Source organism: Arvicola amphibius, chromosome 10 (genome assembly GCF_903992535.2).
Source record: "Arvicola amphibius chromosome 10, mArvAmp1.2, whole genome shotgun sequence".
NCBI classification, from domain to species: Eukaryota; Metazoa; Chordata; class Mammalia; order Rodentia; family Cricetidae; genus Arvicola; species Arvicola amphibius.
Window position 1 is genome coordinate 61,520,693 of NC_052056.1, and position 15,041 is coordinate 61,535,733.

Below are 15,041 nucleotides of genomic sequence, written 5' to 3' on the forward strand. Positions count from 1 at the left end.
TTTGTATGTATACAGCTTGTTCATGAATGTGTGCATGTAGGCCAGAGGGTAACTTGCAGGAGTCAGTTCTCCCTTCTAGCATGTGGGTCCAGGGTTCAAATTCAGGTCATCAGACTGGGCAGCAAGTGTCTCTCTACCTGCTGAACTGTCTTCTAACCCAGACAGATAAACTCCGTCAATATACGGCTAGAACTATGGCTATTCTAAAGAGATGAGCACACAATAAGGGTAGGTCACACCTACTGTGCAGGGGAAAACGCCAGGTAGCCAGACAGTTCATTGGCATCCTGCTAATAGTGCACCTGGGGCACATCCATCGGTCTCTCCGGGCCTTGTTCTCCATATGTAATAAAAATACATGACGGATAGCCTAGCCTTCTGTCTCAGGCACCGAGGGGATGCTGGGACTAGGAATGAGTACATGGCCAGTTTCTTACCCGGTGCTCGGCTAGGAACTCAGGCGTCAGTGTCCAGGGGGCGTTCCTCACCACCTCGTCCACGTAGCGGCAGTGCTGTACGGCGTCGTAACGCTCGTTTTCGTTCATCACAGTGAAGCCCTTGAAGTTGTGCGTTAGCTCGTCACTGCAGACTGGGTTCACAGCACCAAAGTCGTAAGTCAAGGCCCCTCTGTCTACCCTTCCCCAGTCACCAGCCTTCCCCATCTTCTACCTTCTAGGCCATCCCCATCCAATCAGGAGACGAACCTTTTGGATGTAGTTCAGCCTGGGCACCAATGTTTTTCATAACTAACTACACTAAGGCTCACACTTTTGAAAAGAAGGTAAAACGGAACTCAGATTTTGACTTTGAAATGAACACCAGTGGAGTTTTTCGAGCTGGAGAGATGGCTCAGTAGCTAAGAACACTGGCTGCTCTTATAAAATACCCAAGTTTGACTCCCAGAACTCACATGGTGGCTCACACCTGTCTTTTAGTCCCATGGATCTAATGTCCTCTTCTGAATTCCTCAGGCACCAGGCACACATATGGTACAAATACACAAATAAAGACCAACCAACTAACCAAACAAAGCAAAACAAAAAACTAACAAACCTACTCCTACACATAAATTTTAAAAACACCTTATTTTTCTAAGATTGGACTCGACCATAACGTTTGCTTGGCAGACTTTTCTACCTCTGTGAAGTCAAAGCTGATGAGGTGTTTTTAAGTAGAGATCAGTGCCCCTCTGTAACTGTGGAACCTCAGCTATGAACTGCAAGATAATCCAGGCCCTTTCAGTGTGCCTGCTGCTGCCCTCCCCAGGCTGAGCTACCTTATAGATCATATCTGGGGCAGCTTGTGCCACACCCTTCCTTTCATAAATGAAATCGGGGCCGATGACTGCACTCAAGTCACACATGAGGGAGATTGCTCTTTCTGAACAACACCCAGAACCATCCGATGCTCTCTTACCTCCCACAAAGAGAGAACAACACCCGGAACCATCCGATGTTTTCTTACCTCCCACAAAGAGAGAACAACACCCGGAACCATCCGATGCTCTCTTACCTCCCACAAAGAGAGAACAACACCCAGAACCATCCGATGCTCTCTTACCTCCCACAAAGAGAGAACAACACCCAGAACCATCCGATGCTCTCTTACCTCCCACAAAGAGAGAACAACACCCAGAACCATCCGATGCTCTCTTACCTCCCACAATGAGGTAGGTATTAGGGAAAAGGTTCTTCGCTTGCATCAGAGCCCGGGCATGACCGGAGTGAAATAAGTCAAATATTCCATCCGCATAAACTCTCACAGGCCGCTCACCTGAATCCAAATAAAAGAACTCATCACAAAAATACATTTACTTAACCTCTCACACCTGAACGCTGTGACTGCAGCACTGTGGGACTCTCATTCATTTCATTCCCCTCTGTTCTCTAGGGCCAGGCCTGGTGACACAGACCTGTAATCCTGGCCACTCTGAAAGCTGAGGCAGCTTGGACGACACAGTGACATCAGGGCCAGTCTGAACAACGCAGCACAATAAAAAATAACTCAATAGTAGAGATCTTGCATAAGGCCCTAAGGTCAGCCCCCACTACCATAAAATAAAATAAATGGAAACATAAGCCATTTTACTATTACATAGTCTCAGCAAATGAGTACAGATTTCCTGAACAACACAGATTTCCCTTAGTGAGAGCAGCAATTTCTCTATGGCCTCTGGAATTAGATAGCAGTCCATGTTTTTATATGGATTGAGTACTTTTCCTTTAATTCTACCTTCGAAGTGACGTTAAATATATAGTCAATGAACACATTTTTTTGTTTGCTTTTCGAGACAGGGTTTCTTGGTATAGATTTGGAACCTGTCCTGGAATTTGCTCCGTAGCTCAGACTGGCCTTAAACTCACAGAGGTCCATCCGCCTCTGCCTCCTGATTGCTGGGATTAAAAGCGTGTGGCCACCACTGCCTGGCAATACATATACATATTCTGAACTTCAAAATCCTCACCTTAAAAAAAAAAAAGATTAACTTTGAATTATGTGTATGGGGGGGGAGGTATGTGCATGTAAGTACACCTACCTGTCCCAGAGACATCTGATTCTCTGGAGTGGGACTTACAATAAGCGGCCGTGAACTGCCCAATATGGGGGTTCTGCAGGAGTGGCCCACACTCTTAACCACTAAGCTCCAAGCTCTCACCTGAGATTTTCCTGTATTGTAAAATGAATACGTCTGGATGGTGTGATATCCACAGAGTACTGAAAGAACGTAACGGGAGCCATCTTCCTCTGTGTTTAGACGGAACATAATGAAACTGTTCTGACTCTCGTTTTCAGTTTGCCATGCTTGTTAATAACTAACGTTTTGTTTTAAAAAATTAATCCTAACCTAATTAATTAGGAAACCCTGTCTCGAAAAACCAAAAAAAAAATTAATCCTAGTAGGCACAGTGGTGCATGTATTTTTTTTAAGACTTATTTATTTATTATGTATACAATGTTCTGGCTGCATGTGTGCCTACACGCCAGAAGAGGGCACCAGATCTCATTACAGATGGTTGTGAGCCACCATGTGATTTCTGGGAATTGAACTCAGGACCTCTGGAAGGAAAGTCAGTGCTCTTAACCTCTGAGCCATCTCTCCTGCCCCCGTGGTACATGTATTTAATCCTAGCACCTGAAAGGCACAGCCAAGCTGATCTGAGTTCGAGGTTAGCCTGGTCTACATAGCAAATTCTAGGCCAGCCAGGGCTATGTAGTGAGACCTTGTCTCAAAAAAATCAACCAAATAAAGCCTACTGCTGCCTGAAAGTAATAAATGATCTGGAGGTTTGGCTGAAGTAGAGGGAGGATGGATATATAATCAGAGCAGAATAACCTGGAAGCATTTCTCCCTCCTAGTAAGCATGACGGGACACTTCTCAGATAAATGAAGTGCTTGAAAATAAAATATAAATGTTTTAGGACTTTTCATTATGGCTTTTCATTTTTCCATTAATTCGAATAAAAGGAACTGTCTATTGAATTATTTTTAATGGTAGTGGTCTATGTAAAGTCAGAAAAGTATCTCCCAGTGTATGAGACCAATTCCAAGGCAAAAAATAAAACAACAAACAAACAAACAAACACTGGCATAATGCTTGCTGTGCTCCAAATGAGAAATCCCAGCAGTCTAAGGACCTTGGTCACTGTGACACTGAAGAGGAGCTGTTTCACTGTAGCCGTAGAAGCCAGCAGTAGGAACACTGGCGCCTTTTTAGGGAAGAAGGGCCAGAGCCCAATCTGATGGACCAAGTCTGGAGAATTTACTTCTCCCTCAGTGGTATCCCAGCCAATGAGGCTTATTCGGGGCATGATTATTGCTAATTAAAAACTCTTAAGGGCTGTGGATCAGGAAAGAGGAAATGGTTATTAAGAGGTTTGGGTTTTTAAAATAGCCTTTTTTCCCACAAGCATATATATATTCAAAACAGGGTTTCTCTGTAGCTTTGGAGCCTGGCCTGGGACTCCTTTTGTAAATCAAGCTGGCCTCAATGAGCTCACAGAGATCCATCTGTCTCGGCCTCTCGAGTGCTGGGATTAAAAGCGTGTGCCACCACCGCCTAGCTCATAATTTCTTAGAAAGGAAATTCAGCAATATTTACCAAAGACAAATGAGAAATGCCTGGCTCCTTTGACCTGGCCATTCTCATTCTGGGAAACTATCTTTCAAATATACTTTCATTGTAAATACTTATATTTGCAATAGCAAAGGCATGAAGACAACACTTCATTGGAAAACTGAATCCAGGACAAGGTGGGAGGGATGTAAACTAAGAGCCACACTGGCTGCTGTAGGAGGGACACATGTGGCTGGGAGACATGAGCAGGAAGAGGAAGATGGCTCCCTTTACATTCTTTGATGTCATATCATCAAGACGTATTCATTTTACAATACAGGAAACACATTTTTGTTTGTATTATTTAAGCTTTTATCTAGTATGTATGCGTGTGTATGACACAGAAACAGAGAGTGAGCACATACAAGCACACCATGTGACATGTAGAGAACAGCAGACAAGGAGCAGGAGCCACTACGGAGGCTGTGGGCGTGAACTCAGGCTGTCAATCAGAGGACAAGGAACAGGAGCCAGTATGGAGGCTGTGGGCGTGAACTCAGGCTGTCAGTCTTGGAAGCAAGCTCCTTTCCCACTGAGTCATTTGCTAGCCCAAAATTTTGGAATAAAGTAAAACATTAATATGATGAAAAATAATAGAATGGGCATTTTTTCTTTTGGTGCTAAGAATTAAACCCAAGAATTCCTATGCCTGCTTTATCACTGAGTTACACCTTTATCCTATAATATATTTAATATTATAAGACATATATTAATACTGTTCTATAATATAAGGGTTAGCTCAAGTTGTCAGCCAGTTACCTTCCTCTTTAAGCCTAAATTTATTCATCTATAGGACAAAGTAAAATAAAACATGAGTCGTACAATCAGCTGGGCAGTGGTGGCACTCACCTTTAATCCCAGCATTTGGGAGGCAGAGGTAGGAGGATATGAGTTCAAGGCCAGCCTGGTCTACAGAGTGAGTTCCAGGACAGCCAGGTCTATATAGAGAAACCCTGTCACAAAATCAAACAAGCAAAAATTAAAAAAATCAAACATACAATCTTAATCCTTGAACTAATGAAGAAACTAACACTGGATTTTCCCAAGCAAGGCTAAAGGGGCTATTATATGACATCACTTGATCCCAAAAGGTAAAGGCTGGAAGACTGTAAAAGCTATGAACATATTACAGTATAGCCAGGGCAAACAAGGGCAGCCTGGCCGAGGAATCACATTATCCAGAGAGTGGAAGAGCTAACGTTACTGAGGGAAGTTGCTTGTCTGCACAAAAAGCCATCACAGAACCTTTCTCCAGCCAACCTAACCTCCGTGTGTCCTATTACCTCTACAGCGTCCTTCCCAGCCATTGACAGCTCAGTGTACTGAGACCTCACCTCCAGTGTTCAGTAACACAGGCTGCTATATTAACCAAGTGGTCAGCAGGAGCCACTGTTGCACAGGTCTTGGGAAAAGCAAGCCCCAGAAATTCTTTAACCAAATAAAGCACACCCCGATTGGCAACCGTCTCAGCTTACTAAGAGCAACCTTCTATCGCCTTCTGGGTTATAAAAAAAAAAAGTGGCTGCATTACTCTGGTTAAGTAAGCTAAGCCAGGCTCAATTCACTGTCTGCTGAGACACCCTCTCAGACATCAGTCATGGAACCCCTGACTTTGATCCACGTTTCCTTCCTTTCTCTGAGTTAAACACACTGCTGCTTCATCATCTTCCAACACATGCCTGCAGGTGAGCGCACCTGCTCTATCACAGCTCCACCTCTGACTAGAGACTTCTGCTCTGGACTGCACAGCCTCCCTCTCAAGCTCCCTTCAGTTTCCTAGTGAGAACCTTGGGGACATGAACAGGAAGGAAACAGTTCTGTGTCAGTTATTAGAATTCCCCTGACTGGCACAAGGCCTTTCGTGTTTTTATTCCTTGTCCTACACTGACACAAATATATTCTTATCTAACAATAAGAAAGATGCAGCAAGAAGAAGATGCGAGAAAAAAAACAAGAGGTCAACTAGTTGGCCACTTTACAGGAGAGCTCACTAAAATCCCCAAACTTGTGGCTCTCCGAGGACTGAAGTGCAGTTCCCAGCATCTATGTGGCAGCTTGCACACCTGTAACTCCAGGTCTTGGGGATCGATGCCTCTTCTGGCCTTCTCTGACACCAGGCATATACATGGTGGGCATACACACATGCAGGCAAAACACTCACACATAAAAAGACAAAAAACAAAACTAATAAGAAATAAGATGCAGGTAATTTCATCAACAGCCCTCCGCCCCCCTCCTCCCATTGCTTAGCATAACACACACAAAGAGAACGCCTCTCGGCTGTGGAGAACAAGACGAAGGATCTAGGCTTTAGCCTCACTGCAGCACTTGCTATCTCTCACTGCAGAGCTGGCTTTACTTCTTATTTTCTGTTGACTTTACCTGCTTTCTGAATTTTTTCATATATATAAATGAAGATAATCTCAAGCATTATTTAGAAATTATATTCTACATTGGGTGGTGCTGACTCACGCTTTTAATCCCAGCACTCAGGAGATGGAGACAGGAGGATTTCTATTAGTTTGAGGGAGGCTAGCCTCATCTGCAGAATGAGTTCCAGGACAGTCAGAGCTATGCAGAGAAACCCTGTCTCAAAAAAAAAAAAGTATTTTTTTCTAAAACATTTAAATAATTAAATAATCAGTGTTCTATATAAGATTCAAAACCTAGAATACTGCAGCATACTTTCTCTTCTTTTCCTCCTAAACACGGCTTCAGGCCTCAGGCGTGCTAAGCCCGTGCTCTCCCTGCGCTCCCTCAGGCATGCTAAGCCCGTGCTCTCCCTGCGCTCTCCCTGCACACCACCACTTTTCTTGTTGGGTTCTGAGGTGCCACGGTGATGCGCGGATGCTAACAACAAACTGCATAACTGTGAACAGACCTGAGCAAAGTGTAAATTCTGAATGTGTGTCATTACGCAATGCATAAAGTTGTTGACTACAACAAGTTCTACTACTACAGCTGACTGTGAAACATGAACTGTCTGTCGGCATTTTGAAATTTGACCTCCAGGCCTGCCTATTTGACTTCAAGTCCCAGACTTATGGTAGAAGAAAACCAACTACTGAAAAGTTGTCCCTGACCTCAACATGTATACTGTGTCAACAACCATATGTGTGTGTGTGTGTGTGTATACACACACAAAATAAGTACATAAATGTAATTTTAAAAATTTAAGAGGCTACATAGTGAAAATCTGTCCCAATAACTAAATAAATTAAATTTACTTCATGAAGAAAAAGGCTGTGATCAATGTGAACCATATCTAAATATTTTGCAGAAAACAAGCTCTCAGGAACTAGATTTTTGTTGTCTTAGGAATCTAGGGATCATAATAATTTACACAGCCAAACATGGTAAAGGGTCTCGGGATTCCTAGTCATCGACATTGCCCAGCAGCAGGTATAACTGGATTTTATTACTCTTCACTTAGAAGGAAACAAACAAGTACAATTAAGAAGTAATCACAGTGCACACCTTTAATCTCAGCACTTGGGAGGCAGAAGCAGGTGGATCTCGGTGAGTTTGAGTCCAGTCTGATCCAGAGAGAGTTCCAGGACAGCCAGAGCTACAGAAGAGACCCTGCCCAAAACAAACAAAAAAAACAAAAACAAACAAACAAAAACCAAAAAAACAGAAGCAGTCACATCCAGCAGAGGTGGAGCCTTTATCCCAGTGCTGGGGTAGAGGTGGGGGGACAGAGATAGATGGTCTTTGTGAGTTCCAGGCCAACCGGGAAAAAGGATGAGGGGGTAAGATTCATAAACACATTACGTCTCTATGAGAATGTGCTGTGGTTGTAATGGCCTCTTACTCTGTGTCTGCTTAGAGCTAAGTCCAGCCCTATATTTGTAGAGTAGACAGAATACTTATCAGAACTGATAAAGGAGTAGAAAAAGGGAAAAGAGAATGGAGGATTTATAGACAAGAAGGAAAGAATATCTGCCTGCATGGTAGTATTTACAGTAAATGCTTATGAGGGGTTCCATTTGTTTGTGAGGATAGGTGGTTTATTTTGGTTTTCGGTTGTTGTATTGGGTTTGTTTTTCTGTTTTTGGTTTTTTGGTGTGTGTGTGGGGGGGTGTATTTTGCCTGCATATATGTCTGTGTATCTTGTTCATGCAATACCCACAGAGGCCAGGAAGGGTGTCAAGCCCTTGAAGCTGGAGTTAATGGGTGAGTCATCTAAGTGGGTGGTATTTTGAGACAGGGTCTCAACTTCAAGCTGGCCTCAAATTTTCTAGTGGTAGCCAAAGACGACCTGAAATTGATCTTCCTGCCTCCACCCCCCCAGCTGAGGTTACAGGTGTGGCGCCACACACCTGGGTGCTTCTATTTATGGTGATCCCCAAAACCAACTATCCAAAGCAGAAGAGTCCCCAGAACATATATTAATAATTATCAGGGGCCAATGACACAGTTCAACAAATAAAAGCACTTGTCACACAAATCTGGTGACAGGCATTTGATCTCCAGAACCCATGAGGAGGCAGAAGGAAAGAACTCACTCGTTTCCACACATGTGGTCTGGAACACATGCCCACATATACACAGAATGCACACACACACACACACACACACACACACACACAATCAGTATGCACATGCACACACGTGTACACACATGCACGCACATGAGTGCTCACTAAAAACCTATACTTGGCCAAAATTGTTAACTAATGATATATTAAACCTATAAATAAAGAAAATGGGCATTCAAAATAATAAAGCAAGCATTTTAAAAAGCATACAATTGTATCATTAAAGATAAAATTAAGTGAGATGTTTTTGTCTTCCATCAATCAGGAGCATCATAGTGGACTGACACTATGAGAAAGAATTACGGCCGGGCGGTGGTGTGGCGCACGCCTTTAATCCCAGCACTCGGGAGGCAGAGGCAGGCGGATCTCTGTGAGTTCGAGACCAGCCTGGTCTACAAGAGCTAGTTCCAGGACAGGCTCCAAAGCCAAAGAGAAACCCTGTCTCGAAAAACAAAAAAAAAAAAAAAAAAAAAGAATTACGGAGAAAATTATAAGGCTAGGAAAAATATATGACAGTTTGATATATTAAATATTCGGTATTTATATAAACAGCACAACATCATAATCATAGGGGCAAAGAAGTACAGCTTGAGTAGATAGAATACTTGCCAATCCTGAGCAAGGCTCTAGGTTTGACTTCACTGTACCAACAAAACAAACAAGATTACAATCCAGCGAGAGCTAACATCTATCTTTTCTTTCCTGCCACAGTGGGATCAAACCCAAGAACTTGAGTGTGCTAAGTGGGCACCCCTACCACTGAGTGACATCCTTAGACCATCAGACTAAATAGTTGTGAGGGTTTTGTTGTGGTTTGGTTTTTTATTTTGTTTTGTCTTCTATTTCATGATAGCAATGCCAACAATCCAGGGAATAAATATGTAACAAGGAAAAACATTTACAATTTTATAGAATGAAGCTATCCTCTGCAGCAGAACACTGCGGCAGACTAGCACGCTAGGACTTGCAGCAAACAAAACAGTAAGGGTTACTACACGGAGTTCCTCTGCAGGCTTTTCCATCGTTACCCCTGACATAGGGCTTACTAAAGTCAACTTCAATTTCATCAGAAAAAGGAGATGCTGCCGTAAGCCCTGAACAAGAACATGACAGAAAGTTTAAGTCAGACGCAATGGTGTACACTGAAGTGCTCAAAATAGCACAGCTTTTAAAGAATAGGACAGTTATTCCATGATGTGATGGAAACTCTATAACACCGAGAAGGGGGAAAGTGTCCAAAGTGAAAACCTTCTTCGGACTGAATAAACTACAGCATGGAGAGCAAATGTCTTTCCGGTGGTTTCAGGATAAAACCGAGCAATCTGACTGGGAACCTAAGCTCAGTTCCAAGAAACTGGACTACTGAAATAATCATGCTAATTCTTTCCTTCATTGATTAATTATGGTGTGTTCCATTAAATCCATCTTGCAGCCCTGTGGAGACAGCATAGTGCTTGCCTAGGCTTTGTTCGTGGATTCAATCTGCTAATATATTGTCGAGGGTTTTTGCATCTCAGTTTGTGAGAGACTTTAAGTTGCAGTTTCCTTGTGGTGTTTTGTCTGGCTTTGACATGTAGTCTTCCAAGCAATCAATGGTTTAATCAGCTGACGAATTTTTCTGAACTATTTAGTAACTGTCTGCCAGCACACCACTGATACAGCCTTTCAGTGTTCACAAGATCTGGTCTTTTATATGAGTGCATTATGTTTTAATAAACGCAAGCTTTCAACTTGTTTCATATAAATGCTTTATTAAAATTTGGCTGAGGAGACTGAACGGTAGGGAGCACTTCAAATGGGATGGACACACACTGCGAGCTGTGCCCTGGGTCTGTCCTGTGGCAACACCAACATGAACCTAAACTTCAGCCGCTTCCTACTGCCGTTCTTCCTTGTCCTATCTCTGGTATTCATTAGCACAGGTTTCTGATGGCCACAGAGCAATTCTCTTTTGCCCAGTCTACAGGTCCTTGCAGAATAATCATTATTTTCATAATGCCAGGGGAAAAGGCTCTATGAGAAAGGATGATGAGAACAATGGAGTGGGAGTTTCTATCCCTAGAGGGATGTTCAATCTTCTGACACTGTGAAATGAAAGTTATCAGTTACAGAGTTCGTGCTCAAGGGCTGTGCAATGACAGGAAGCAAGGGGAGGGAGGAGGGAGGAAGGGAGGAAGGAAGGAAGGGAGGGAGGGAGAGGAAATGTTCTCAAATGAAAAAACATTTTTTTAATTCACCTGCTTTGACCAGGCTTATTTAAATGTGTGTGTGTGTTTAAATTTGTGTTCATTGGTGTATCTGCATGAGAGTGGTCAGAAGCCCTGGGACTGGAGTTACAGACAGGTGTGAGCTGCCATGTGGATGCTAGGAATTGAAATTGAACCTTGGTCCTCTGGAGAACAGTCATATTATCAACCGCTGAGCTGTGGTCTCTAGCCCATCAAGGCTTTTTATTTCGTGTGTTGGGTGTTTTGCTTGCACATATGTCTGTGTGCAGCTTATATGCCTGGTGTTGGCAGAGGTCAGAGGAACTGGAGTTACAGTGGTGTGAGTCACCAACATGGATGCTGGGAGTTGAGCCAGTGCTGTACCACCACTGACCACCTTTCCAGCCCAGGTAAGTAAGCTTACACTTCTGTGCTGGGCTGCCTCATAGCTGTCCTTGGCCACACAATCATCAGAACAACTACTTCCCCCACCCCTCAGTTAATGTCAACTTCTTGGTACCTTCAGTTTCCTTCTAGGTGGTACTTTTCACCTATATATGATTTGTGACCTGTCTCCTTTTCTTGCCTTTGTTGTTGTTATTGTTGCTGGTTTTGTTTTTTTTGAAGCAAAGACTGTTCATGAACTATACAGCCCAGTTTCTTAAATCCTCTTGTTCAGCCTCAACTGTTCAGATTATAGGTATTTACCACAACTGGGTCATAGCCTCATCTTTACAATCTCAATAGCAGCAACTGGGTACCCAGGGGTTCTCCAATATGTGTTGCCTGAAAAGGGAACTGGGAGCTTAGTCATAAGCAGAACCCTGGCTTTTCCTCAGTTTAGGTGCTTACTTATATATACATACATACCACATATATTATTTATGAGTGAAACATATTCAGATAGGCTAAATTTTAATTTTTACAAATAATTTGTGATTGATTTATTTACTTATTTTTTATTATGAGACAGGGTTTCTCTGTGTAGCCTGGCTGTCCTGGAACTTGCTCTGTAGACAGGCTGACCTTCAACTCAGAGATCTTCCTGCCTCTGCCTCCAGTATGCAACCACCATGATCAGTGATCATTGTCCTTTTAAGAGAGAGGGAGGAAGAGAGAGAGAGAGAGATGAGAGAGAGAGAGAGAGAGAGAGATATTTGAGGGAGGAGGGCAGGGGCTGGTTAAATCAAATTCAGGACTCTACTACTAAGGTACATCCCCAGCCTCATGATTTTTATTGATTTTTGCCTTTAGAAATATCCCCTATCAGCAAATAATCTAAATATATAGAGAAAAATGAACAATGTTATGTCCTTAATTTCCTTAATTCTTTCCTCCTTAGCTCTCCCCTCTTCTTCCCATTTCATCCTGACCGCCCAGCTAGCCACCTAGCACTTGGCAACCTTTCTGCATGTAAGGAAAACGCGCTTCTTCTAAGTCTAAGGAGCTCCTAGAGAGCAGAGTTCACGCTAGCTTCCATCTTCCACAGGGAAGCTCCTGCGTGTCCTTACCCCTAGTGTCGACTGCCTTGCTGGCACGCTGGAACTCTGCCATTGAACGATGTTTGCCCCTACTCAGACATCAATAGGTCCAGTGCAGAATATAAATTATGGCACAATACAAGATGGAGTATTATTGTAGCAATAAGAAATTAAAACATAATGAAAAGGGCCAGCCACGTAATATGTGTTTTCATTATCTATAATGTCTAGACGGGGCAGCACCACAGAGATAAACGTTAGTGGTTCCAAGCTGAGCAGAAATGCGTGATTTGCTGGTAGAATCAAGGCTTCCTTGAAGTGGCTAAATATACTCTAAAGTTGGTGATGGTAACAACTGAAAAACTATCTGTGAATATACAGAAAATTACTAAATTGCTGGGCTGTGAGGCAGATATGTCAACTATAGTTCACTAAAGCTATTATAAGAGAAGGCAAATTTGTTTGCTTTTGCTAGAGTTCAAAAGTTGGAAAGAAACAGGCGTGTAGTTGGTGATGGCCAACAGTTCCTTCAGCAGATGCTCTCACCGCTAGGGTCAGTCAGCATGCGGGGTTGAGCCAGGGGTTGGGGCTATTAGCCGATAGGCTGGCGTATACTCAGGAGATGGGGGCAGCAAGTAACTGATCCAGGTTAAATCAGTTTTCCAGGGATTGGGTGATGGAAGCAAAGTTCATTTAAAGGCAGCGGGAGATCCCTCAAGTTCTTCCCTGAAGCTCATTTCACTGCACAGACTGGTCCATCACCCTCTGCTCTGTTCCTCAGCACAGGGACTGGAAGCTAGGGAGCTGAAGCTGGGTCCCCTGTGCCAAATGACACAGCTAAAACTGAAAGCACCATCAACCTCTTTTCATCTGAATCTCTGAGACTTTCAAAAATGAATAATGCCCTAATTTTTTGTGTTGTTTTGTTTCTTGAGACAGGATCCCATTATGTAGTGTTTGCTGGCCTACTCTCTAGATGTAGACCAGGCTGGGTCTCGAACTCTGCCTGCCGCCGAGTACTCGAGTTTTCTGGGAAAAACACCAGCTGGCACAATGTGCTATTCCATGATTTCTAAGCCATCTTCTGGGTTTCCTATGACATGCAGAATCAATACTCCTAAGAATGTCCACATCTTTGTGATTCTATTGAACCTGTGACAGTGTTACCTTGTTCAGCAAAAGGGGCTCTGCCGACATGGCTAAATTTAGGCTATCAGGACAGGAAAATTGTTCCGGATAATACAGTATGGCAAATACAACCATAAAACTCCTTATAAAATAGGAAGAAAGGCAGGAAAACTGAAAAATTAGAGGCAATGTGGACACCTCTGGAAACTGGAGGGAAAAAAATGGATTTTCCCCAGTGTCCCCCATCTTTGCCAACACTGCTTTGCAGTTCTCCACTACCACGTCAGCCTTCTCCTCTCCAGAACAATCCTCCTTCTCCACTTGTTGACTGTCACAGCAATAATGAAAGGAGTCAGGCTGTCCCACCTGCATCAAACACCAGGCCAGGACACAGGCTCCACACGTAAGAGAAAGTATTCAAGTTGCCTGGGAATGTAATCCAAACTGTAAACTTAGAACTCAGAGGCGAGAGAACTGTCCCCGAGTTAAAGTCATCGTGGGAGACCCTATCTCAAAAATAAAACAGATAGAAGGTAGATGAAGTTATTGGTTTGTTCAAGGTAGAAATCTTCCCTTGGGCCAGGAGAGCTCCAGAAGTAATTAGCAAAGGTCATAATTTGATAAGTGGCTCTGGTTAATAGCGGAAATGAAAACCAGAAGAAACATGGGTTTCAAAATAATATTGTGGTTCACTAGGTATTTTCAATCATCTCCAAGTCTTCGACACGTTTTTAGGGACTCATAAGAAGGTACCAAGTTGAGACAGACAGGAAGTTTGAAATGGGTCTAATTCACCAAGGTTTTGGCGATCGATAGTCCTAGGAAGAGCAGAGGTGGAGGTGTACAAAGGGGACAGTGAAGGACAGAAATGACAAGAGAGGACAGGAGGACACGGGACACTGACACCATGAGGATGATAGCCCAAACCCAATTACTAGCAGAAACTGAAAGTCTCTTTTTATTACTACAAATTTGATTTTTGGCTTGATACTTGTATATCTTCCCAAATTATCGTAGTCTTTTTTTTTAATTTCCATGTAAAGCTTCTACGGACTGAGCCTTGTGATCCATAAGACGGCAGGAAAGCACACCGTCCTTTACCATTCGCACTCCCTGAGAACCCTGACGCCAGTGTCAGTGCCCCACCGCTTTCCACCCCACCAGCAGGGTGTTCCCCCGCAGCTCTGCACTTTACGACTGAGCAGTGCTGAACTTTGGAAGGAATGCCGTCTTCCTCTGTGCTCCATTAGGGCCAGGTGCCTCTTTCCTCCTCTTCCTCGAATTGACTTTAGCTGAACTCTGTGCATCCATCTTCTTTTAACTGCTCAAAAAAATGGTAAGAAAAATGTCTGAACCAGTATTTTGAGAGACACAAATGCACTCAGCAAACCAGTAATTACAGAGCACCACCTTTCACAAGATGAGCCAATGGCAATAAAGCATGGAGAAGACTACACACTTACTGCGAACAATAGCCACAGTTCATCTCCTGCCCCGAAACTTACTCCTCCCAGCACTGCGGCCCACACACTGCCCTTTCCCTATCTTGACTGTGTGCAGAGGGCTTGA

General features: G+C 43.3%; 1 protein-coding gene across 1 annotated transcript in view; it reads right to left on the reverse strand.

The window, feature by feature from the left end:
• Positions 1 to 14,783, reverse strand: part of Pcyt1a (phosphate cytidylyltransferase 1A, choline) — a 30,228-nt gene extending 15,445 nt beyond the window's left edge. The window contains 6 exon segments of the mRNA XM_038345303.1: positions 438 to 589; positions 1,657 to 1,773; positions 9,652 to 9,750; position 14,594; positions 14,668 to 14,714; positions 14,717 to 14,783. Of these exon segments, the coding sequence (XP_038201231.1) occupies positions 438 to 589; positions 1,657 to 1,773; positions 9,652 to 9,750; position 14,594; positions 14,668 to 14,714; positions 14,717 to 14,783 (483 nt within the window).
• Positions 14,784 to 15,041: the final 258 nt, after the last annotated feature.